Source organism: Tachypleus tridentatus, chromosome 3, assembly GCF_004210375.1.
Source record: "Tachypleus tridentatus isolate NWPU-2018 chromosome 3, ASM421037v1, whole genome shotgun sequence".
Taxonomy (NCBI): domain Eukaryota; kingdom Metazoa; phylum Arthropoda; class Merostomata; order Xiphosura; family Limulidae; genus Tachypleus; species Tachypleus tridentatus.
Genome location: NC_134827.1, coordinates 117,565,177 through 117,591,626, shown reverse-complemented (window position 1 = coordinate 117,591,626; position 26,450 = coordinate 117,565,177). Strand labels below are relative to the sequence as shown.

The 26,450-nt window shown below is 31.4% G+C and overlaps 2 protein-coding genes across 3 annotated transcripts in view; one reads left to right on the top strand and one right to left on the bottom strand.

Moving 5' to 3' along the window:
• The window catches only part of LOC143247845 (ubiquinone biosynthesis protein COQ4 homolog, mitochondrial-like), a 205,633-nt gene that overhangs the window by 15,626 nt on the left and 163,557 nt on the right, over window positions 1-26,450 (top strand). The gene's annotated exons all lie outside the window — the stretch shown is intronic.
• On the bottom strand, window positions 1,204-26,450 carry LOC143247894 (protein arginine N-methyltransferase 9-like). Its single transcript, XM_076496448.1, has 9 exons — window positions 25,886-26,450; window positions 22,865-23,051; window positions 18,195-18,321; window positions 13,970-14,206; window positions 10,452-10,619; window positions 6,747-6,992; window positions 4,934-5,099; window positions 3,739-3,922; window positions 1,204-1,841 (listed from the first exon to the last, which is right to left on the bottom strand). The coding sequence occupies exons 1-9, from the start codon at window positions 25,901-25,903 to the stop codon at window positions 1,204-1,206; spliced, it is 1,971 nt and encodes a 656-aa protein (XP_076352563.1). The 5' UTR covers window positions 25,904-26,450.

Sequence of the window (26,450 nt, the reverse complement as noted above, 5' to 3'; positions counted from 1 at the left end):
AAACAGTTCAACCTATAAACAACAACAATATACATGTAATTTACATGGTAACAATACAGTAGCTGTACTCAAACAGGACAACCTATAAACAACAACAATATACATGTAATTTATGTGGTAACAATACAGTAGCTGTAGTCAAACAGGACAACCTATAAACATGAACACTATACATGTAATTTACATGGTAACAATACAGTAGCTGTACTCAAACAGGACAACCTATAAACAACAACAATAGACATGTAATTTACATGGTAACAATACAGTAGCTGTACTCAAACTGGACAACCTATAAACAACAACAATATACATGTAATTTACATGGTAACAATACAGTAGCTGTACTCAAACAGGACAACCTATAAACATGAACACTATACATGTAATGTACATGGTAACAATACAGTAGCTGTGCTCAAACAGGACAACCTATAAACATGAACACTATACATGTAATGTACATGGTAACAATACAGTAGCTGTGCTCAAACAGGACAACCTATAAACATGAACAGTATACATGTAATGTACATGGTAACAATACAGTAGCTGTGCTCAAACAGGACAACCTATAAACATGAACAGTATACATGTAATGTACATGGTAACAGTACAGTAGCTGTGCTCAAACAGGACAACCTATAAACATGAACAGTATACATGTAATGTACATGGTAACAGTACAGTAGCTGTAGTCAAACAGGACAACCTATAAACTTGAACTGTATACATATAACTTGGTGGTCATCACTACAGCAAATCAACACAGAAACCAAAGTTTAAAAATAAAACTAATACATGTATCTTGATACTTTCATACAATAGATACAGTAAAATACATAAATAATAAACTATTGTAAAACAGAAACAGTGGTAAATCTGTTAACTCTGGTGGGTAGCTATAAAATAAGTGTTTGGCTACATACCCATTTGTCTTGTACCAACTTAGTTTTGTGTTTATATAAACACAGGTTTAGCCAGCTTAGTCAGTAGGGTACAAAACTGGTCAAGTTCTTAAATAATTTATGGAAAGAGTTTGATATAAAGTACACATAAATATTCATTTTGATCAGTTTCACTCAAATTTTCTAGTTTGTAAAGTTAAGGATGTATATTTTTTATATACACTTCTGATGTATGTAATATTTGTATTACAACACTATAGAGGGGAAACTGAATGAAGCAGATGCCGAGTCTATCTTACCTTAAGGTTGCAATATTATGAATAACATCAAAGTTGGGTAGTCCTGATATCTCTACTACATCTGATATAAAGACATCTGGATGGACACACTGATGACATAGGTGTTCCACAGAAGTGAAGAGTAGCTTGTTTGGTGGAATATCCCACATCTTAGCTAACCGAATAACCGTGTGTTTTTCTTCGACCGCGTCAGCATCACTTGTCGTGCTCCCAGTTTTAGCTGCTAGTAGTCCGACATAAGGGAAGTTACACACATCTATAAGAGTATCCAATGCTCCCTGTCTTGCCATGTCTGAGATAATCTCAAACTGTAAGGTGTTAGTTAGGTCATCATTCAAAATCCTGAGCATGTCTGAGTTCACTTCAATAGTAGTAAGTTTATATAAGTGATCCACTTCTTGGGGTTTGGTCTTACTAAAGTTTGAATTTCTCTGCTGATTAGGGCTTGTTAAATGGTTCTGTGATTTAGGTTCTTGAACACTGATTAAAGAGTCTAACGTATTGGTTGGAGATTGAGCACAACACGTTTCTTGTCTTACAGTGGGGAAGACTTGACTACAATGGAGGTGTAAGTATTCCTTACAGACAGCTGTTACGATCACACTGCTTTCTTCTACAATATCCTGTAAGTCAACTGAAAACATACATGTGTGAAGTGTAAGAAATTACTGCTACTGCAACACAAGTTGAAACATAACTGTTGAATAAACAGCTTAAATATACTTTTCAGGTGTAAGTTTAGACATCAAACTTGGTGTTTACTGTGCTTTCACACAAGTCAAAACATGACTGTTGAATAAACAGCTTAAATATACTTTTCAGGTGTAAGTTTAGACATCAAACTTGGTGTTTACTGTGCTTTCACACAAGTCAAAACATGACTGTTGAATAAACAACTTAAATATACTTTTCAGGTGTAGTTTAGACATCAATATTGGTGTTTACTGTGCTTTCACACAAGTCAAAACATGACTGTTGAATAAACAACTTAAATATACTTTTCAGGTGTAAGTTTAGACATCAATATTGGTGTTTACTGTGCTTTCACACAAGATGAAACATGACTGTTGAATAAACAGCTTAAATAACTACAATTTTCAGGTGTAAGTTTAGACATCAAACTTGGTGTTTACTGTACTTTCACACAAGATGAAACATGACTGTTGAATAAACAGCTTAAATATACTTTTCAGGTGTAAGTTTAGACATCAAACTTGGTGTTTACTGTGCTTTCACACAAGATGAAACATGACTGTTGAATAAACAACTTAAATATACTTTTCAGGTGTAAGTTTAGACATCAAACTTGGTGTTTACTGTGCTTTCACACAAGTCAAAACATGACTGTTGAATAAACAACTTAAATAACTACAATTTTCAGGTGTAAGTTTAGACATCAAACTTGGTGTTTACTGTGCTTTCACACAAGATGAAACATGACTGTTGAATAAACAACTTAAATATACTTTTCAGGTGTAAGTTTAGACATCAAACTTGGTGTTTACTGTGCTTTCACACAAGTCAAAACATGACTGTTGAATAAACAACTTAAATAACTACAATTTTCAGGTGTAAGTTTAGACATCAAACTTGGTGTTTACTGTGCTTTCACACAAGATGAAACATGACTGTTGAATAAACAACTTAAATATACTTTTCAGGTGTAAGTTTAGACATCAAACTTGGTGTTTACTGTGCTTTCACACAAGATGAAACATGACTGTTGAATAAACAGCTTAAATATACTTTTCAGGTGTAAGTTTAGACATCAAACTTGGTGTTTACTGTGCTTTCACACAAGTCAAAACATGACTGTTGAATAAACAACTTAAATATACTTTTCAGGAGTAAGTTTAGACATCAATATTGGTGTTTACTGTGCTTTCACACAAGATGAAACATGACTGTTGAATAAACAGCTTAAATAACTACAATTTTCAGGTGTAAGTTTAGACATCAAACTTGGTGTTTACTGTACTTTCACACAAGATGAAACATGACTGTTGAATAAACAGCTTAAATATACTTTTCAGGTGTAAGTTTAGACATCAAACTTGGTGTTTACTGTGCTTTCACACAAGATGAAACATGACTGTTGAATAAACAACTTAAATATACTTTTCAGGTGTACGTTTAGACATCAAACTTGGTGTTTACTGTGCTTTCACACAAGTCAAAACATGACTGTTGAATAAACAACTTAAATAACTACAATTTTCAGGTGTACGTTTAGACATCACACTTGGTGTTTAGTGTGCTTTCACACAAGTTGAAACATGACTGTTGAATACACAGATAAACTACAATTTTCAGGTGTAAGTTGAGATACCAAACTTACTGTTTACTCTGATTTTTAATGACAAATTATTAAACTACTTTATGTGAACACAGTTATCTTAAGGAAATAAAATTACAAACACACTTATTTAGGCTTTAGAACCTAACAACAAAATACTGCATTCTTTAATAAAACTATACTCCTTACTAGCCTAGGAAACTGTTCATAACATTAGTGGGTAATGTTAGCCTACCATCAGAGGAGGACACAGGAAACACAGCTTGTTCCCAGCAACTCCCAGATTCTGGACTGCTAGATATAGTGATGTCTTGATACAGTTCAAGTACAAACCACATTACCACTGCATCCAGTTGTCCAGCTTTCACACACTTCACGTAGTGTCTTGTTTCTACACCATACAGAAGTTGTTGAATTTCCTATAGAAAATCAACATAGACAAGAGATTATGTTATCACAAAAGTAAAATGTATTAAACTGGACATGTGAAGTATAAAATCAACAGTACTGGTTATTTTGACTTAAAACATAGAGAGAAAAATAAACAAGAATGTAAAAGAAATATTGAAGTGATCTCTAGTAAACCTAGTTAATATATATTATTATAGATAAATATAAAATTACAAGTACAACAATAAACAAACAAAAGAGTTACAACAATATATTCTAAAGATGGCTGGAAGAGTATTAAATCTTCAAAAGGTAAAAACGTTGTTCTGTACTTTATTTCAATTAAAGTTTTAATATCTGTACCAGCTGTCTTTAGAATATGTTGTTACTTCAAGTGGGTTTCTCGTCATCACGAAGTTACAGTACACTAATGAATACAATAATAACTTTAAATTAATATTATGGAAACAAACCATAACTCATTGAATTATCAACAAACTTTGTAGTATGTTATTAACTTCTATACAGCTTTTTGTTTAAGATTATAAGATTTCAGTTTAATTAAGGGCCATTGTACCTTTTATAACACAGCATTGACTTACAATAATTCATTCTGATATCATCAAGTGATATCACGTTAACTAAAGACAGTTTAATAACATCATTTTAAAGTGATATCACATTAACTAAAGACAGTTTAATACAATTATTTTAAAGTGATATCATGTTAACTAAAGACAGTTTAATAAAGATATTTTAAAATATTAAAATAAGAGTCAGTTTTATAAAAGGTTCTTATGTGATAATAATTCAACTAACTTCTGATCAAAGTAAGTTATCACCAGAGATCACAACTAAACACAAATAACTAGTGAAGAGCATAGCCGATTAAATATAATGTTCATGTTTAAATCATGTTACTTATAAAGATTAGAATAAATTGATTCATCAGTTGTGTAAACTCATTAAAACCCCAACATTATGTCACTAAGTTCTTGTTTTGCTTCATGATAAAATGGAATATTCATTAAGTTACTTACTGTAGGGTTGTTGAAATCCACTTCAATCACTTGAAATGGATTACTTAAGTACTGGAATCCCCCTCGAACGCTGTTTAATCGTTCAGTATCATAAGGTTCTTCGTTAACCCTCTTTCGAGTGAAGATTTTACAAACATCAACTGGCCCCAGAGAGTCTACTTTGCTGCTATGTTTAAATACGAACAGTATTTCAAGTAAGTATACCTAATTGAAAATCTTAATAACTTGCACTACTTTTGAAAACATGTCAAATATTATTTTGTTCTTAGAAAGACCCAGTTATATTAATCAAAAATCTTAACATGTAATAAATTTATAACATATTAACCTTAAAATTTCCAAATTAAGTTAAAATTAACTTCACTCTATGTTTCTTAATACAAACTGATAAACATTAAACATGTTCTTAACAAACTACATTCCAATAACAAATTTCATTTTCTTTATTATTGTATAAAAATTTGTATGGATAGAAAGTTGTTTTATTTCCATATAGAAAATATAAAATAAATATTTTTTATATGGATAAATATTTGTTAAACAACGACTCCTTCGGAATCAGATGTGTTTATATTTTTTTTTCAATTAATCTTTTTTAAAGGGAAAATACTCAACCAAACTATAAGACACATAAATGTACCAAGCAGCATCTAGTTTAAGTTTTAAAAACTTCATGAAAATTCAATAAAACTTTTCTGTCATTATTTTATATCATCCTAAAAATTCTAAGTTGTGTCAAGAGACATTGTTTTGTAATAAATAGGTCCCCTACTTTAATTTTAGAATTAAAATTTTTTTTTCTGTTAATCAGAAAGTTCCATTTTATTAACATGTTCAGTAAAAACTAATCACATTTATTAACAATTATTTATTATAATAATCACAGTAGCCACCCATACTGGCTATGATTTTTAAAACTGATAAAAATTCTGACCTTAGGTCTGAATAGGCAACACTATTTTTGGTCAAATATCAACTTATATCTAATAAATATAGTTTCATTTCAATAAATAATAAGTTGTTTTACTTATCTATGTAGGTGAGTATAATAAAAATAATATTCAACAAATAAGAATTTGAATCATCACAATATTTTGGTGTCATCTACAATACATTCTAAGCCTAATTAGGCTTACTTGATCTCTTTCCACAAAACAAAATGTCCATAGCTTTAAAACAAATATAATTAAATATGAAAACATCTTCAGGAATAATAGGAACATCTAAAGAATCTATAAAGTGTCTAAATTTATGCTCCAAAGTCTTCTAAACTTCCCACCAAGCTCTGTAGTCCGTTTTTATGACACCCATATCTAATCACTTTCCCACAGTCCCAAAAGGTTACATCTCATATCACTTTTTCCCTCTACATTGACACAGGCAACTTATAATCTGCTCTCTCCAGTGATGTTTAAAACCTTGCCTCTAGCTATTTTAAAACTGAAGCTTTATTAGTAGGAGTCATATCACATACTCTGATGTCATAACAGATAGTAACGGAAGCCTATAATAATAATAAAATCAGTGATTTGGGCTAGGCAGAGAAACTCCAAAACATTCAGAAAGTATTTGTTTACAGAAAAGCCTCCTCAGAGATATTGAGAAATATAACTTCAACATTTTTATTTGAACAATACAGTAAATAAATGTAACAAAATGTCAAAATATCAATTACTAGATATTAGTGAATATTTAAACAGAGTTAGAATTATAAAGTTTATACTTAAGTGTACACTTGATACTTAAAACATGCTCGCTGGTTTAGTTAGGGTAAATTATCTCAAGCAAAAATCTCCCAGAACTAAGTCCTCACCTTTTCTTCCTAATCCACTCACACTCAACTAGTGCAGCCCAAACTGTAGCTTTAGAAGGAATCACAAAACCTTGCTGTGAGAAGACATCCTTGGATAAGAAAAGAGAAGTCTGTTCTGCCTTGTCACAAGCTGCAGTTGAAACTTTGGGTGATAAAAGTAAGTTTTCCCAAGCATGCTGCAAAGTATGTAGAATATGTTCTCCAAAAAGTCCAGCATCAAACGTTTCCGTTACAAGCAGAGACACCCTAAGGATAGAGAAAACATTATACCTTCATTAAGTGTCAAGTATTCTCTGTCTCTACACCAAATATTTGACGAACAGAAGAATAGTGTGATAAGTTTTCTCAACAGAAACCATGCATCAATTCTTTATATTAAACACATTCATCAAAACAATGATTAAAATCTTCAAAAAAATGACCACTGACTGTTTCCATGAGAAGTAAAAAAACATTACAACAAAGAAAGTTCCACATACATATTTAGACATATGAAGAACAATTGAAACAGCATAAAAAAATACAGTTTCTAAAAATCAAACTGAAAAATTAACTAACTGTTTAACAGAAACTATAATTGTTGAAGACACTAAGTATAATAATATCATTAAGATAGTCACAGGATCACACTAAGTATAATATTATCATTAAGATAGTCACAGGATCACACTAAATAAAATAATATCATTAAGACAGTCACAGGATCACACTAAATATAATATTATCATTAAGACAGTCACAGGATCACACTAAATATAATATTATCATTAAGACAGTCACAGGATCACACTAAATATAATATTATCATTAAGATAGTCACAGGATCACACTAAGCATAATATTATCATTAAGACAGTCACAGGATCACACTAAGTATTATATTATCATTAAGACAGTCACAGGATCACACTAAATATAATAATATCATTAAGACAGTCACAGGATCACACTAAATATAATATTATCATTAAGACAGTCACAGGATCACACTAAATATAATATTATCATTAAGACAGTCACAGGATCACACTAAATATAATATTATCATTAAGATAGTCACAGGATCACACTAAGTATAATGTTATCATTAAGATAGTCACAGGATCACACTAAGTATAATGTTATCATTAAGAAAGTCACATGATCACACGAAATATAATATTATCATTAAGACAGTCACAGGATCACACTAAGTATAATATTATCATTCAGATAGTCACAGGATCACACTAAGTATAATATTATCATTAAGACAGTCACAGGATCACACTAAGTATAATATTATCATTCAGATAGTCACAGGATCACACTAAGTATAGTATTATCATTAAGACAGTCACAGGATCACACTAAGTATAATATTATCATTAAGATAGTCACAGGATCACACTAAGTATAATGTTATCATTATGATAGTCACAGGATCACACTAAGTATAATATTATCATTAAGATAGTCACAGGATCACATTAAGTATAATGTTATCATTATGATAGTCACAGGATCACACTAAGTATAATGTTATCATTAAGACAGTCACAGGATCACATTAAGTATAATATTATCATTAAGATAGTCACAGGATCACACTAAGTATAATGATATCATTAAGATAGTCACAGGATCACACTAAGTATAATGTTATCATTAAGACAGTCACAGGATCACATTGAGTATAATATTATCATTAAGATAGTCACAGGATCACACTAAGTATAATGTTATCATTATGATAGTCACAGGATCACACTAAGTATAATGTTATCATTAAGACAGTCACAGGATCACATTAAGTATAATATTATCATTAAGATAGTCACAGGATCACACTAAGTATAATATTATCATTAAGATAGTCACAGGATCACACTAAGTATAATATTATCATTAAGATAGTCACAGAATCACACTAAGTATAATATTATCATTAAGGTAGTCACAGGATCACACTAAGTATAATATTATCATTAAGATAGTCACAGGATCACACTAAGTATAATATTATCATTAAGATAGTCACAGGATCCCACTAAGTATAATGTTATCATTATGATAGTCACAGGATCACACTAAGTATAATATTATCATTAAGATAGTCACATGATCACACTAAGTATAATATTATCATTAAGATAGTCACAGGATCACACTAAGTATAATGTTATCATTAAGGTAGTCACAGGATCACACTAAGTATAATATTATCATTAAGATAGTCACAGGATCACACTAAGTATAATGTTATCATTAAGATAGTCACAGGATCACACTAAGTATAATATTATCATTAGGATAGTCACAGGATCACACTAAGTATAATATTATCATTAAGATAGTCACATGATCACACTAAGTATAATATTATCATTAAGATAATCACAGGATCACACTAAGTATAATGTTATCATTAAGGTAGTCACAGGATCACACTAAGTATAATATTATCATTAAGATAGTCACAGGATCACACTAAGTATAATGTTATCATTAAGATAGTCACAGGATCACACTAAGTATAATGTTATCATTAAGATAGTCACAGGATCACACTAAGTATAATATTATCATTAGGATAGTCACAGGATCACACTAAGTATAATATTATCATTAAGACAGTCACAGGATCACACTAAGTATAATATTATCATTAAGACAGTCACATGATTAATGTTCTTTAGTGAAAACCTAAAATACTTTATTTATTCTGAGGAGGATGAAAAGACATGTGAGGTTTTAAGGCTGTTGACCAGTCTTACAATACAGTTTTTAAATAACTGATTATTTTATATATATTCATACAAGTTCCTTTTAACCTTGTCACCATTTACTGGTAGATGGTAATTTAAAATCAGATAATCCATCATGTTTGGAGATAATCTACAATACTTTGTATCTTTCATTGAATGCCAAACATTACATTATATTTAAACCTAATTTAATATAATTTCTACCTTTGATTTAAAACTGATTGCCCATCACATTCCAATCTAAATTAGCATTATATCTATGTTAGATTTAAAGATAATTACCCACCATCTTTGGATCTAAATTTATATTATATCTATGTTAGATTTAAAGATAATTACCCACCATCTTTGGATCTAAATTTATATTATATCTATGTTAGATTTAAAGATAATTACACATCATCTTTAGATCTAAACTAACATTATATCTATGTTAGATTTAAAGATAATTACCCATCATCTTTAGATCTAAACTAACATTATATCTATGTTAGATTTAAAGATAATTACCCACCATCTTTAGATCTAAATTAACATATCTTTGTTAGATTTAAAGATAATTACCCACCATCTTTAGAGCTAAATTAGTATTATATTTATGTTAGATTTAAAGATAATTACCCACCATCTTTAGAGCTAAATTAGCATTATATCTATGTTAGATTTAAAGATAATTACCCACCATCTTTAGTGCTAAATTAACATTATATCTTTGTTAGATTTAAAGATAATTACCCACCATCTTTAGAGCTAAACTAACATTATATCTATGTTAGATTTAAAGATAATTACCCACCATCTTTAGAGCTAAATTAACATATCTATGTTAGATTTAAAGATAATTACCCACCATCTTTAGAGCTAAATTAGCATTATATCTATGTTAGATTTAAAGATAATTACCCACCATCTTTAGAGCTAAACTAACATTATATCTATGTTAGATTTAAAGCCGAACCTTTCAGGAAGGTCACTAGGGATCATAATTTCTGTGGAATGTTTGTTAATGACCTTTACTCTCTTGTCCATGTTGTTAGCCTTTAGCACATCTGCAGCTGTTACACAGAGAACTTCTGACATTTCACAAGCAGTGACCTGGTCAGCTCCAGCCATAACAGCACACATGCTACAAGGAGAAGGACAGGAAACATTGTCATTAAAACTTACGAGCAGTTTTTGTACGTCATGGTAATTTCCTTTATCATCAACAACTCAGCTTCTTTACAAGCCTTAATGTGAGGGAAAACGTAGGTAAGGTTCAACAACTTGAAAAGCAAGGCTTGGGATATTTGTGACAGAAAGGGGTGGTGTGCAAAGTTTAAACTAAAACTTTGTAATCACTCATAAGAAAATATAGGAATCTGGATAAGAACAACATTTACAATACAAATGTTCTATAATGTTATTACGTGTATTTACAATGAGAAGTAAAGTTCATAATACTTGGGTTTGTGTCCCCTACAGGCAAAGTGGTGTGTCTGTGGACTTACAAAGCTGGAAATTAGGTTTTGATACCAGAGGTGTGCAGAGCACAGATAGTCTAATGTGCAGCATTATGTTATATAAAAAATAAACAAACAAACTTGGGTTTATTTACCAAACTGGTTCATTTGGCCATAATTCAGCTCTAATAGCTTTCCTATGACACAAATAATAAATCCACTTTATCTTGAAACCTAAAGCATAGTGGTTTTATGTATGCTGAATTAAAATTTAAGTTTCTAATAATATATCAAAGTAACTTACAGGCAATATAAAGAAACTCTGATGACAATTTCTAACTTTTCTAAAAGGATCTAAAAATATTTAATTTTTAGGGTGTAAACATAGTAGTGTAAGTGTTTATGGAATAAGCCAGCAACCACATAACAAACTGACCAAATAACAAAACAACTATATAATAAATCAATTAGATAATAAACTAACTAGGTAACAAAACCACCAAATACCGAACAGACCAAATAACAAACTAACCAGATAAAAAGCCAAAAAATAAATAAGTAATAGAATCACAATGTTGGAAGTAATATGAAATGGTGATAATAAAAGCTGAATATCATGGTAATACCACAGTTTTATCATGTTAACATGGGCTGCAGAGTCATGTCTGAAGAGTATAATTGTGATAGATTGTCATCTAACCAATCAGAAAGTGCCACATAAGTACAGATCTTATACAAGTACAGGTAGTCATACTATACCCAGTAGTGTCATGTATCCAGTCACAGTTCATAGGACTAACTAAATATGATATGGTGTGTGGAAATTAATGTTCTTTGTGGAAGACACTCCATGCAACAAATTGTAGGAAGACATTATGTTTTATTAAGAGCTGCATGTAAGAATTCTGAAGGAGGTAAGGTAAAGTGATACCGTATAACTGCCCCTGTATAACCTGAAGCTCCATTGTTCCATGGAAGGACAAAGTACCCCAGATCATAATGGAACCTCCTCCATTGTGTCATCTAGAAAATGTCTCCGGTGGGATATACGTATCATGCCAGTAATGTTGGAAGCCATCTGGACCATCCAGGTTAAATTTTTTCTCATCACAGAACAAAATGTTCGTTCACTTTTCTATGTCCCATATTTGGTGCTTCTCAGCAAAGTCTAACCAAGCTGTTTCATGGTGTGGCCTTTGAAGACATTTACAGTTTTTAAAGCCTTTCTCTCGTATATTCCGTCTTATTGTTCTTGAGCTGCATTCTGCGTCCATAAAGGCCTTAATCTCATTCAATGATGGGCTGGTGTCTTGCCGAACAACCCGTCGAATCCTCCTGCTCAATGCCGGTGAAATTTTCTTGGGCCGACCACTCGAAATTCTCATTCCGTATCCCTCAGGGTCTTTTAAGAAATTTGCAACAGCAGTTTTACTACGCCCAATCTCACCAGCAATGGCACGCTGAGAGAGACCTTGCTTTTGCAGTTCGACAATTCTGCCACGTTCAAACTCTGTCAACTTTTTAGCCTTTGCCATGTTTTTACCCAATGTAACACAGGAGATGTCAGTGGGAGATGTTGACAACACTAATGCTTGAACACAAATGACTAGATTTCATTACGTGCTTACCGATTAACGCTTCGTTTCAGTATGGTCTTAACCTATTGACCAGCTAGTATTTAGGCTAATTTCATAGTGTTCACATTTTCCCTATTAAATGCTAAAAGGTTTTTTATTTTTATTTTCCCTTTTCTTATGTTTATCTTTCGAAGCTCCACTCAAATAAGTGGTTGAGTCTAACAACACAAAATGCATATTTTTTCTTTGTGTTCATTGGCCTTAAGATTTTGGTCAGCTGTGTATATTCTCCAAGAGTGATATACAGCATTTATGTTATGACAAGAGATATGACAGTTCATTACAGCATTTATGTTATGACAAGAGATATGACAGCTCATTACAGCATTTATGTTATGACAAGAAATATGACAGTTCATGACAGGCAAGTCTTGCCAATGATTGTGGATCAAACAAATCAGGAGACAAACATTCCTTTCTGACAAGTTTATATTGTTCAACAACAATTGACAACAGTGAGCAGAACAGTATCAAAATCAATATACAACATCATGAGTGAGACATGGTAGGAGACAAGTAGAAGTCTGTGGTTGCATTTCAGCCAAAGGTTTCAGTGACATGTATACAACTGAAGTCACCTGGGATGGAAGGCCAGTTGGGTTAAGGCATTCAACTCAGAATTTGAGGGTTGCAGGTTCAAATCCCCTCTGCACCAAACCTGCTCGCACTTTCAGCCATTGGGGGCATTATAATGTTACGGTCAATCCCACTGTTTGTTGGTAAAAGAGTAGCCCAAGAGTTGGCCATGGGTGATGATGACTAGCTGCCTTCCCTCTATTCTTACACTGCTAAATTAGGGACAGCTAGTACATATAGCTCTTGAGTAGCTTTGCACAAAATTAAAAAAACAAAAGACAAACAAGTAAACACCTGGGGTGGTCCATTCCTGCTGAATTGTGCATGTAGATTCTGATTCAATGTGCCATTCCCTCAAGAACATGACTCATCTGCGATTCGTCTTCCAGTGAGACGATGACCCTAAGCACACAGTAAATGTGTTAAAAGAATATTTCAAAGTTTGATCTGTGCAAAATTCCAATGTAAACATTCCAATGCTTAAGTAAAAACCAAGAAGAACAACAGGTGATCAAACAAAATGGCTGAATTTTGGGATTAATACAAGACTATAGCATCATACACTGACATACAAGGCAGCGGTATTCACACAAGGTGTAATGTTCTATGTAAGGCTGATGTACAGAATACTAGTTCATCATAAATCATAGAGACGTTTTGTAAGGTTTATAGTATTTATAAATTCATCACTCTGATACGATTCCTCATTAAAACTATTTTATCGTTTGTGTTAGAATAATTACTTCCATTACTTTGTGTATATCAAAACATTATTTTAGACACATAATAATATTTGTATACACTTTCAACTAATAAATTACCTGAGAATCCCAGTTCCTGCACCAACGTCAAGCACGTTACTGTAACCTGCATTAACAGCTTCATGGATAGCCTTAGAAAAAGCCTCATTTCTTTTCATGTCATTCAACATCAAGAAATGCCAGCGTTGCAAAAGTTGAGTCTTTAAGTTTTCAAGGCTCAATCTGGCCAACTTATGGTCAGGTTTGAGAGCCCACGCTTTCTGAAAACAGCATGCTGCTTTATAGGTGTAACCACATCTGTAAACCCATCAGAGACTTGTTTAGCATACAAGTATCATACTTTTCCATAATATCTTTCTTTTCTGCTTGTTATAACACTTACTATAATAAATAAACTTGACATTCTGAAAATTGTTTAATCTCAGAGTCTAAGTTGATCCAGTTGAATCTACAGTCTGATCAACATATGTTACTATTGTGTTATACTACTTTAGGATAATCTACAGTCTGATCAACACATGTTACTATTGTGTTATACTACTTTAGGATAATCTACAGTCTGATCAACACATGTTACTATTGTGTTATACTACTTTAGGATAATCTACAGTCTGATCAACACATGTTACTATTGTGTTATACTACTTTAGGATAATCTACAGTCTGATCAACATATGTTACTATTGTGTTATATTACTTTAGGATAATCTACAGTCTGATCAACACATGTTACTATTGTGTTATACTACTTTAGGATAATCTACAGTCTGATCAACATATGTTACTATTGTGTTATACTACTTTAGGATAATCTGCAGTCTGATCAACACATGTTACTATTGTGTTATACTACTTTAGGATAATCTACAGTCTGATCAACATATGTTACTATTGTGTTATACTACTTTAGGATAATCTACAGTCTGATCAACATATGTTACTATTGTGTTATACTACTTTAGGATAATCTACAGTCTGATCAACACATGTTACTATTGTGTTATACTACTTTAGGATAATCTACAGTCTGATCAACAAATGTTACTATTGTGTTATACTACTTTAGGATAATCTACAGTCTGATCAACATATGTTACTATCGTGTTATACTACTTTAGGATAATCTACAGTCTGATCAACACATGTTACTATTGTGTTATACTACTTTAGGATAATCTACAGTCTGATCAACAAATGTTACTATTGTGTTATACTACTTTAGGATAATCTACAGTCTGATCAACATATGTTACTATTGTGTTATTCTACTTTAGGATAATCTACAGTCTGATCAACACATGTTACTATTGTGTTATACTACTTTAGGATAATCTACAGTCTGATCAACACATGTTACTATTGTGTTATACTACTTTAGGATACTCTACAGTCTGATCAACATATGTTACTATTGTGTTATACTACTTTAGGATAATCTACAGTCTGATCAACATATGTTACTATTGATGTGTTATACTACTTTAGGATAATCTACAGTCTGATCAACATATGTTACTATTGTGTTATACTACTTTAGGATAATCTACAGTCTGATCAACATATGTTACTATTGTGTTATACTACTTTAGGATAATCTACAGTCTGATCAACATATGTTACTATTGTGTTATACTACTTTAGGATAATCTACAGTCTGATCAACATATGTTACTGTTGTGTTATACTACTTTAGGATAATCTACAGTCTGATCAACATATGTTACTATTGTGTTATACTACTTTAGGATAATCTACAGTCTGATCAACATATGTTACTATTGTGTTATACTACTTTAGGATAATTGCACTCCTTCCCAATAATTCTCAACACAACCAAAGAGAAATAAGCTGGATCTACAGCTTAGCAAGAAGTATCAAACATAATGTTGGTGTGAATGCATTTCGTGATCACTATGAAAAACAATGTACAATTGATAGCCAATGTGAAGAAAACGTGTCCTGGCCACTATTAAAACCCAATAACATATGCTGATCATTGAACTGGACCTCTACTGATCTTGGAATTTATTTATCATATCTGCTGCTGTGTTTCTACATAACAAAGAACTAACCAGTGGCCAATGACAATATTTTCTTCACATGTCCAGTATATAGGTTTATCTCATTCTGCAAAATACTTTCACATTAACACTATGTATGAACACTCAGTGTAAAAAAATGACTGATATATCACGTCAAATAAATAGGGAGACATGACAGTTATCAGTTGAATTAACTGCAATGTCCCAGTTTTTCATCTGACTCGTAAGTTATCACATGTTTATGTGGTGTTAATATAGCTATACAAATATAACTTTATATCACATTAACATCTGTTCAATACCACATTCTAAAGTTACAAACTTACTTTGTACAGTTGTGTCCCTATATTACAATGTAACTCTTCACACTCAGATCAGTTCATTACCCCTTTCTAAAAATTACTACCTTACTTGTACAGTTGTGTCCCTAGATTATAATGTAAATCTTCACATTCAGATCAGTTCATTACCACTTTCTAAAGTTACTACCTTACTTTGTACAGTTGTGTCCCTAGATTATAATGTAAATCTTCACATTCAGATCAGTTCATTACCACATTCTAAAGTTACTACCTTACTTGTACAGTTGTGTCCCTAGATTATAATGTAAATCTTCACATTCAGATCAGTTCATTACCACATTCTAAAGTTACTACCTTACTTTGTACAGTTGTGTCCCTAGATTATAATGTAAATCTTCACATTCAGATCAGTTCATTACCACATTCTAAAGTTACTACCTTACCTGTACAGTTGTGTCCCTAGATTATAATGTAAATCTTCACATTCAGATCAGTTCATTACCACATTCTAAAGTTACTACCTCACTTGTACAGTTGTGTCCCTAGATTATAATGTAGATTTTCACATTCAGATCAGTTCATTACCACATTCTAAAGTTCTAACCTTACTTGTACAGTTGTGTCCCTAGATTATAATGTAAATCTTTACATTCAGATCAGTTCATTACCACATTCTAAAGTTCTAACCTTACTTGTACAGTTGTGTCCCTAGATTATAATGTAAATCTTCACATTCAGATCAGTTCATTACCACATTCTAAAGTTACTACCTTACTTTGTACAGTTGTGTCCCTAGATTATAATGTAAATCTTCACATTCAGATCAGTTCATTACCACATTCTAAAGTTACTACCTTACCTGTACAGTTGTGTCCCTAGATTATAATGTAAATCTTCACATTCAGATCAGTTCATTACCACATTCTAAAGTTACTACCTCACTTGTACAGTTGTGTCCCTAGATTATAATGTAGATTTTCACATTCAGATCAGTTCATTACCACATTCTAAAGTTCTAACCTTACTTGTACAGTTGTGTCCCTAGATTATAATGTAAATCTTTACATTCAGATCAGTTCATTACCACATTCTAAAGTTACTACCTTACTTTGTACAGTTGTGTCCCTAGATTATAATGTAAATCTTTACATTCAGATCAGTTCATTACCACATTCTAAAGTTACTACCTCACTTGTACAGTTGTGTCCCTAGATTATAATGTAGATTTTCACATTCAGATCAGTTCATTACCACATTCTAAAGTTCTAACCTTACTTGTACAGTTGTGTCCCTAGATTATAATGTAAATCTTTACATTCAGATCAGTTCATTACCACTTTCTAAAAATTACTACCTCACTTGTACAGTTGTGTCCCTAGATTATAATGTAAATCATCACATTCAGATCAGTTCATTACCACTTTCTAATGTTACTACCTTACTTGTACAGTTGTGTCCCTAGATTATAATGTAAATCTTCACATTCAGATCAGTTCATTACCACATTCTAAAGTTACTACCTTACTTTGTACAGTTGTGTCCCTAGATTATAATGTAAATCATCACATTCAGATCAGTTCATTACCACTTTCTAATGTTACTACCTTACTTGTACAGTTGTGTCCCTAGATTATAATGTAAATCATCACATTCAGATCAGTTCATTACCACATTCTAAAGTTACTACCTCACTTGTACAGTTGTGTCCCTAGATTATAATGTAAATCTTCACATTCAGATCAGTTGATTACCACTTTCTAAAGTTACTACCTCACTTGTACAGTTGTGTCCCTAGATTAGAATGTAAATCTTCACATTCAGATCAGTTGATTACCACTTTCAAAAGTTACTACCTTACTTGTACAGTTGTGTCCCTAGATTGTAATGTAGATTTTCACATTCAGATCAGTTCATTACCACATTCTAAAGTTACCAACTTACTTGTACAGTAGTATCCCCAGATTATAATGCACATCTTCACATTCAGGGATAACTTCTAGAACTTGTTCATAACATTGAAACAATTCTTTCCAGCATTTTCTGTCTTCCAACATCTTCGTGTGTCTCTCTAGAAAAGTTATAACATTAGTAAATTGTACTGCAGAATGCCATATATAAAGTTGTGTCCCTACATTTTTAAGATCTGGTGACAAAATGTTGTTAAAATGAGGCACAGGAGTAGAAGTTAGAAAATCCCACTACACAAATACATGTTAAACAATGATTCTTCTGTAAACACATGTATCACTTGTCCAGCTATGGTTAACATCCTTATATGATGTATATTCCAACAGGGACTCTTCTATAAACTTATCCAGCTGTGGTTAACATCCTTATATGATGTATATTCTAACAGGGACTCTTCTATAAACTTATCCAACTGTGGTTAACATCCTTATATGATGTATATTCTAACAGGGACTCTTCTATAAACTTATCCAACTGTGGTTAACATCCTTATATGATGTATATTCTAACAGGGACTCTTCTATAAACTTATCCAGCTATGGTTAACATCCTTATATGATGTATATTCTAACAGGGACTCTTCTATAAGCTTATCCAACTGTGGTTAACATCCTTATATGATGTATATTCTAACAGGGACTCTTCTATAAACTTATCCAGCTGTGGTTAACATCCTTATATGATGTATATTCTAACAGGGTCTCTTCTATAAGCTTATCCAACTGTGGTTAACATCCTTATATGATGTATATTCTAACAGGGTCTCTTCTATAAGCTTATCCAACTGTGGTTAACATCCTTATATGATGTATATTCTAACAGGGTCTCTTCTATAAGCTTATCCAGCTGTGGTTAACATCCTTATATGATGTATATTCTAACAGGGACTCTTCTATAAACTTATCCAACTGTGGTTAACATCCTTATATGATGTATATTCTAACAGGGACTCTTCTATAAACTTATCCAGCTGTGGTTAACATCCTTATATGATGTATATTCTAACAGGGACTCTTCTATAAACTTATCCAGCTGTGGTTAACATCCTTATATGATGTATATTCTAACAGGGACTCTTCTATAAACTTATCCAGCTGTGGTTAACATCCTTATATGATGTATATTCTAACAGGACTCTTCTATAAACTTATCCAGCTGTGGTTAACATCCTTATATGATGTATATTCTAACAGGGACTCTTCTATAAACTTATCCAGCTGTGGTTAACATCCTTATATGATGTATATTCTAACAGGGACTCTTCTATAAACTTATCCAGCTGTGGTTAACATCCTTATATGATGTATATTCTAACAGGGACTCTTCTATAAACTTATCCAGCTGTGGTTAACATCCTTATATGATGTATATTCTAACAGGGACTCTTCTATAAACTTATCCAGCTGTGGTTAACATCCTTATATGATGTATATTCTAACAGGGACTCTTCTATAAACTTATCCAGCTGTGGTTAACATCCTTATATGATGTATATTCTAACAGGGACTCTTCTATAAACTTATCCAGCTGTGGTTAACATCCTTATATGATGTATATTCTAACAGGGACTCTTCTATAAACTTATCCAGCTGTGGTTAACATCCTTATATGATGTATATTCTAACAGGGACTCTTCTATAAACTTATCCAGCTGTGGTTAACATCCTTATATGATGTATATTCTAACAGTGACTCTTCTATAAACTTATCCAGCTGTGGTTAACATCCTTATATGATGTATATTCTAACAGGACTCTTCTATAAACTTATCCAGCTGTGGTTAACATCCTTATATGATGTATATTCTAACAGGGACTCTTCTATAAACTTATCCAACTGTGGTTAACATCCTTATATGATGTATATTCTAACAGGGACTCTTCTATAAACTTATCCAACTGTGGTTAACATCCTTATATGATGTATATTCTAACAGGGACTCTTCTATAAACTTATCCAACTGTGGTTAACATCCTTATATGATGTATATTCTAACAGGGACTCTTCTATAAACTTATCCAACTGTGGTTAACATCCTTATATGATGTATATTCTAACAGGGACTCTTCTATAAACTTATCCAACTGTGGTTAACATCCTTATATGATGTATATTCTAACAGGGACTCTTCTATAAACTTATCCAGCTGTGGTTAACATCCTTATATGATGTATATTCTAACAGTGACTCTTCTATAAACTTATCCAACTATGGTTAACATCCTTATATGATGTATATTCTAACAGGGACTCTTCTATAAACTTATCCAACTGTGGTTATCATCCTTATATGATGTATATTCTAACAGGGACTCTTCTATAAACTTATCCAGCTGTGGTTAACATCCTTATATGATGTATATTCTAACAGTGACTCTTCTATAAACTTATCCAGCTGTGGTTAACATCCTTATATGATGTATATTCTAACAGGGACTCTTCTATAAACTTATCCAGCTGTGGTTAACATCCTTATATGATGTATATTCTAACAGGGACTCTTCTATAAACTTATCCAGCTGTGGTTAACATCCTTATATGATGTATATTCTAACAGTGACTCTTCTATAAACTTATCCAGCTATGGTTAACATCCTTATATGATGTATATTCTAACAGGGACTCTTCTATAAACTTATCCAGCTGTGGTTAACATCCTTATATGATGTATATTCTAACAGGGACTCTTCTATAAACTTATCCAACTGTGGTTAACATCCTTATATGATGTATATTCTAACAGGGACTCTTCTATAAACTTATCCAGCTGTGGTTAACATCCTTATATGATGTATATTCTAACAGTGACTCTTCTATAAACTTATCCAGCTATGGTTAACATCCTTATATGATGTATATTCTAACAGGGACTCTTCTATAAACTTATCCAGCTGTGGTTAACATCCTTATATGATGTATATTCTAACAGGGACTCTTCTATAAACTTATCCAACTGTGGTTAACATCCTTATATGATGTATATTCTAACAGTGACTCTTCTATAAACTTATCCAACTATGGTTAACATCCTTATATGATGTATATTCTAACAGGGACTCTTCTATAAACTTATCCAACTGTGGTTATCATCCTTATATGATGTATATTGTAACAGGGACTCTTCTATAAACTTATCCAGCTGTGGTTAACATCCTTATATGATGTATATTCTAACAGTGACTCTTCTATAAACTTATCCAGCTATGGTTAACATCCTTATATGATGTATATTCTAACAGGGACTCTTCTATAAACTTATCCAGCTGTGGTTAACATCCTTATATGATGTATATTCTAACAGGGACTCTTCTATAAACTTATCCAACTGTGGTTAACATCCTTATATGATGTATATTCTAACAGGGACTCTTCTATAAACTTATCCAACTGTGGTTAACATCCTTATATGATGTATATTCTAACAGGGACTCTTCTATAAACTTATCCAGCTGTGGTTAACATCCTTATATGATGTATATTCTAACAGGGACTCTTCTATAAACTTATCCAACTGTGGTTAACATCCTTATATGATGTATATTCTAACAGGGACTCTTCTATAAACTTATCCAACTGTGGTTAACATCCTTATATGATGTATATTCTAACAGGGACTCTTCTATAAACTTATCCAGCTGTGGTTAACATCCTTATATGATGTATATTCTAACAGTGACTCTTCTATAAACTTATCCAACTGTGGTTAACATCCTTATATGATGTATATTCTAACAGGGACTCTTCTATAAACTTATCCAGCTGTGGTTACATCTTTATATGATGTATATTTTATTAATAAATTGGTGAATAAAATTTCATTAAAAACTAAACTCACTGAATGCTGGACTTATCAAAGATTTGAACATATGGTTAACAAAGATCATAAGGTTGTCACTCTTCTCAACTATTAATTTCAAATTCATTTTGGGATATTAAGGCTGTCACCATGGTCTCCCCTTGAAAATAACTCTGTGGGTTCACATGGTTATCACTATTCTCAACTATGCCTTTCAATTGTGTGTGTGTATGGACCATCAAGTTATCACTTAATTATAGCTAAAACTGGACATGCTAGTTACTTCTGTAAACTCACCTTACCAGAGATACAGACAACATACTGAATGATGGTCAACAAGTCTATTATTTGTAAATTGAAATAAACTCAGATAGTTAATAATAAACAGGAGATTTGTAAGCCTAAGATAGGTTATAATAAACAGGAGATTTGTAAGCCTAAGATAGTTAATAATAAACAGGAGATTTGTAAGCCTAAGATAGTTAATAATAAACAGGAGATTTGTAAGCCTAAGATAGTTAATAATAAACAGGAGATTTGTAAGCCTAAGATAGTTAATAATAAACAGGAGATTTGTAAGCCTAAGATAGTTAATAATAAACAGGAGATTTGTAAGCCTAAGATAGTTAATAATAAACAGGAGATTTGTAAGCCTAAGATAGTTAATAATAAACAGGAGATTTGTAAGCCTAAGACAGTGAATAATAACCAGTAGATTTGTAAGCCTAAGAGAGTGAATAAGAACCAGTAGATTTGTAAGCCTAAGACAGTAAATAAGAACCAGTAGATTTGTAAGAAATGTAGATTTGTGTACTGTCCAGTAAAGAACCAAAGATTTGTAAACCTACCTAATGCAAATAACAGTTTTGACTTCAGTTCATGTTTTAAGCCTGGATCCAACTGGAAGACAACACAGAGATGTGCTAAAGCAAGACTATATTGGTGCTTTTTGAGACAGACTTCAGCTCGTAGTCTTGACCTTTTAAGTAGATGTGTTTGTCCAGACATGAGTTGCCGAGATGTAGCTGTTGCCAACTCAAAAGAGGAAAGAAAAAAATTATATTCTTTTAAAGAACTGAACATACTACAAAATGTAATTATGTAAAAAGTTTAGGTATATGAACTGAGATGTTCCTGTAACAAAACCAATCAACTTGATAAACTAACTATCTAATATTTTTACTGAGTCATTTCGCATAATTATTAGAAGTCTTTTTTTCCAAAACAAATGTGGAAAAATAATGTTTTCTTTTAAAATTAATGTAAAAGGGAACTTTCATCTTAACAAAGGTGTTACTACAAGCTACTAATGACATGCATGATATAATTTTAAAGTGATTGAAAACAATAAATTATATATTTTATATAATTTATATTATGTTAACAAGCTACCTGCATAAGAAAAATATATTCTACAACATACAAAAATCCAATAAACAACTCATATGTATAATGAGAAATATATTCCAAAACACACAGTAATCTGACAAACAAATTGTTTGTATATAATTAAGAAATGTTCCACAATAAATAGTAATCCAGTTAAAAAGTCATATGTAGAAGGAAAAACAGGTTCTATTATACAAGTTAAACTCGTGAAAACAGTTTTTAATGTATGTATAACTAAGTGTTTCAAAATAATTTATTGATTATAATATCAAATGTTTGACATTTTTCTAATGTAAAATTAGAGTTATATCTTCAACCCTTGCCAAAAAGGTTTTGTGTCAAAATGTTTCCATTAAAATTTATTTTACACCATAAGTTAATTCTTAGAATAATGACTGGTAATGAAAGAGATACAACAGAGTGATATTGTGTGGACCACTAGAAGGCTCTGTTAAAACCTACAAATTACCAACCACCATCTTAACAAATGTGGTGTTAGGCCTACCTCCAGTTTCTTCATCGTCATTTACTATTCCTAAAAAAATTTTCAACTTACAATACAACAATACATTGCCCTTAAGATAATAAAACCAACTCATAATCAGAAGATCAATGCATTGCCAATAAATCTTCTGATTTAGAAAGATTACAACATGAACTTTAATTGATGAAGAGAGGTTTGTAGTTCCAACTGATGTAATTACATCAGTGTTTATGTAACTTTAATATTATAACAGATACATTTAAGTTTTAAAAGTAAATAAAGGTGGATATAATCTACGTGTTGTTGGTTGTACTGTCAAAGATATATATTTTTCTAATTAATCATTTAGTTTTTGTTTGTTTTTATAGCCCAGTGTGATAATTTTCAGACAGGTACAAATGTCTTATACAAGTCTTAGTTCTAGAATCAAACAAGTTACAGGTATTATATTTCAATATTCTAAGAACTGATTACAGAACATACTAATTAATACTTTAAGTTATAACTGAGGAAGATATGAATATGAAACATGTCTTTCAAGTATATGAATACTAGCAATCATGTTATTTTCATTGTAACCAGCTTAAAATGTCCTCTATATTGGGAAAGATGGTTTTCATACATTACACAATACAATGAATGAGAAAAACTGTAGGTGGTGCTCCAAAAACTTCTATCCAATGGCTGAAACTTCATGTCAGTTTGATGAATCAATTGAAAATTCTTACTAGTTCCATGAAACAACTGAACATTTGTACTGGCTGAATAACTCAACTTTAATTTCTTACTAGTTTGATCATTCAACAGAAACTTCTATCTAAATTGATCAAAGAACTAAAATTCAATGTATTTCCTTCTAGAACATTGTACTCACAGCAAGTATCCATTCTTAAATGGCTGAAGAGTAAATTTTGTAAATTTGGGGATTGTTAGATTTATCTAAATATACCAAAAAAAAACTGTTTTCAAAACTAAAAAAACCATCAAAGTCTGATATCAGAGGTTTTCAGTGCTTAAAACCTTTATAAGCTTAAAATGAAACCTCCAAACATAAGAAAGCAATATAAATAAAACGTTATCAATTGTTTTTAGTTCTAAGGGGGAACAGGTACCTTCTTGGATCAAGTTCCTGAGAGGTACAGAAAATCTTTTCTTAAAAATACTATTACTACTAATAATATTGTTTTGAAAATGGTTCAGAAACTTTTCATTAATGTCTGCATTAAAACTTTGAAGAAGAAAAATAAGGAAACAGTGGGAACGTCCTTGACAATTAGAACAAAAAATTGAGGGAAAAGTCACAGAATATTAATGTAACTTTTATAATTTAAATAATGTTTTAATATAAGTTTAGTAATTATTTAGCATCCTGAAAGTTTGAATTTCAAAAAGAACACTCAGTAAGTTAGAACAAGAACAGGATGCCCTAAAGAACAAAAGACCATCTTTTAAAAGTACTTGGGTTAGAGAGTATCATGTTTTTTGCCATAAACTGATTTCTTGAACCTACTTGTTTTTCTAACAGCATTTTAAAAGGTAGTATTTTTTAGTTTTAAAAAAATTATATCAATTAATTTTCCTATTGAATAACAGCATACCAGTAAATATAGTCTATACTCTCAGAAAGCATTTCATAAGATTAATAAAAATATTTATTGTATATCTGCACAAGCATTATTGAAGCTAATTATTCACCTGAATTTTAAAAAATTCCTAAAAAAACAACAACACATGGACAAGCCAAAAAATACACTATAATATATTTATATCACACAATAACAATCTTCACAAAATATCTTATAATATTAGGTATGGAATTTTTAAATACATTAATTATAACTTAAACATACCCGTATGTAACACCAGCTCTGGTTTATTATGATACCTCTTCTTTAGGCTACTGACTAAATTTCAGAATGTATATATTTCATTTACAATTCATAAACATTGATTTTCAGTTTAAAAATTCAATTACTGTTAATGAAATCTCATTTACCTTGTCCATTAATATCATAATTAGTATTTTTTTCAGGGACCAGTTTTATGAGTCCACTTTCTGCATAAAGAGTAATTCAGTGTTGCCTTATATATATTTCTACCCTTTTGTAGTTAGGACATTGTTTTTTGATTAGGTGATTGATGGCCTGGCAGTCAAACTAATATTAATAATGGCCTATCAAATACTTCTAAAGTCTAGAACTGTAAACAGTTGTTATTTAATAACGAAAATAAAACTATTTTTATTAAATTTCTGTTGATGTGGAAATGTATTAAGTATGTTAAAACATATTATCTTTTTTTCGTTTTAAACTATTTTTAATTCTGGTAAGGGAGTGCAAGATATAAAGATTCGATGCATTAAAATCGGAGCCGTATTAGTTACTAACAGTATTATATTATTATTAATAGTACTAAATACTAAGAATTAAATACAAGCTTGTTGTTGCAATTTATAACAGTTTCTTCGTTAGGCGGCGACCACGATTAAGTTCATAAGTGCTCTTTACCGGCACAGCTGAACATATTAATATAAGAAAAAAATATACACAATTTGATAAGTT

Bases quoted from the DNA above. Each gene is read 5' to 3' on its own strand.
- LOC143247894 (XM_076496448.1), bottom strand. The intron at 6,993-10,451 runs GTTCGGCTTTAA...CTCTATCCTTAG, and splicing joins CCTAGTGACCTTCCTGAAAG to GGTGTCTCTGCTTGTAACGG. The intron at 1,842-3,738 runs GTAGGCTAACAT...GTATGTTTTCAG, and splicing joins TCCTGTGTCCTCCTCTGATG to TTGACTTACAGGATATTGTA.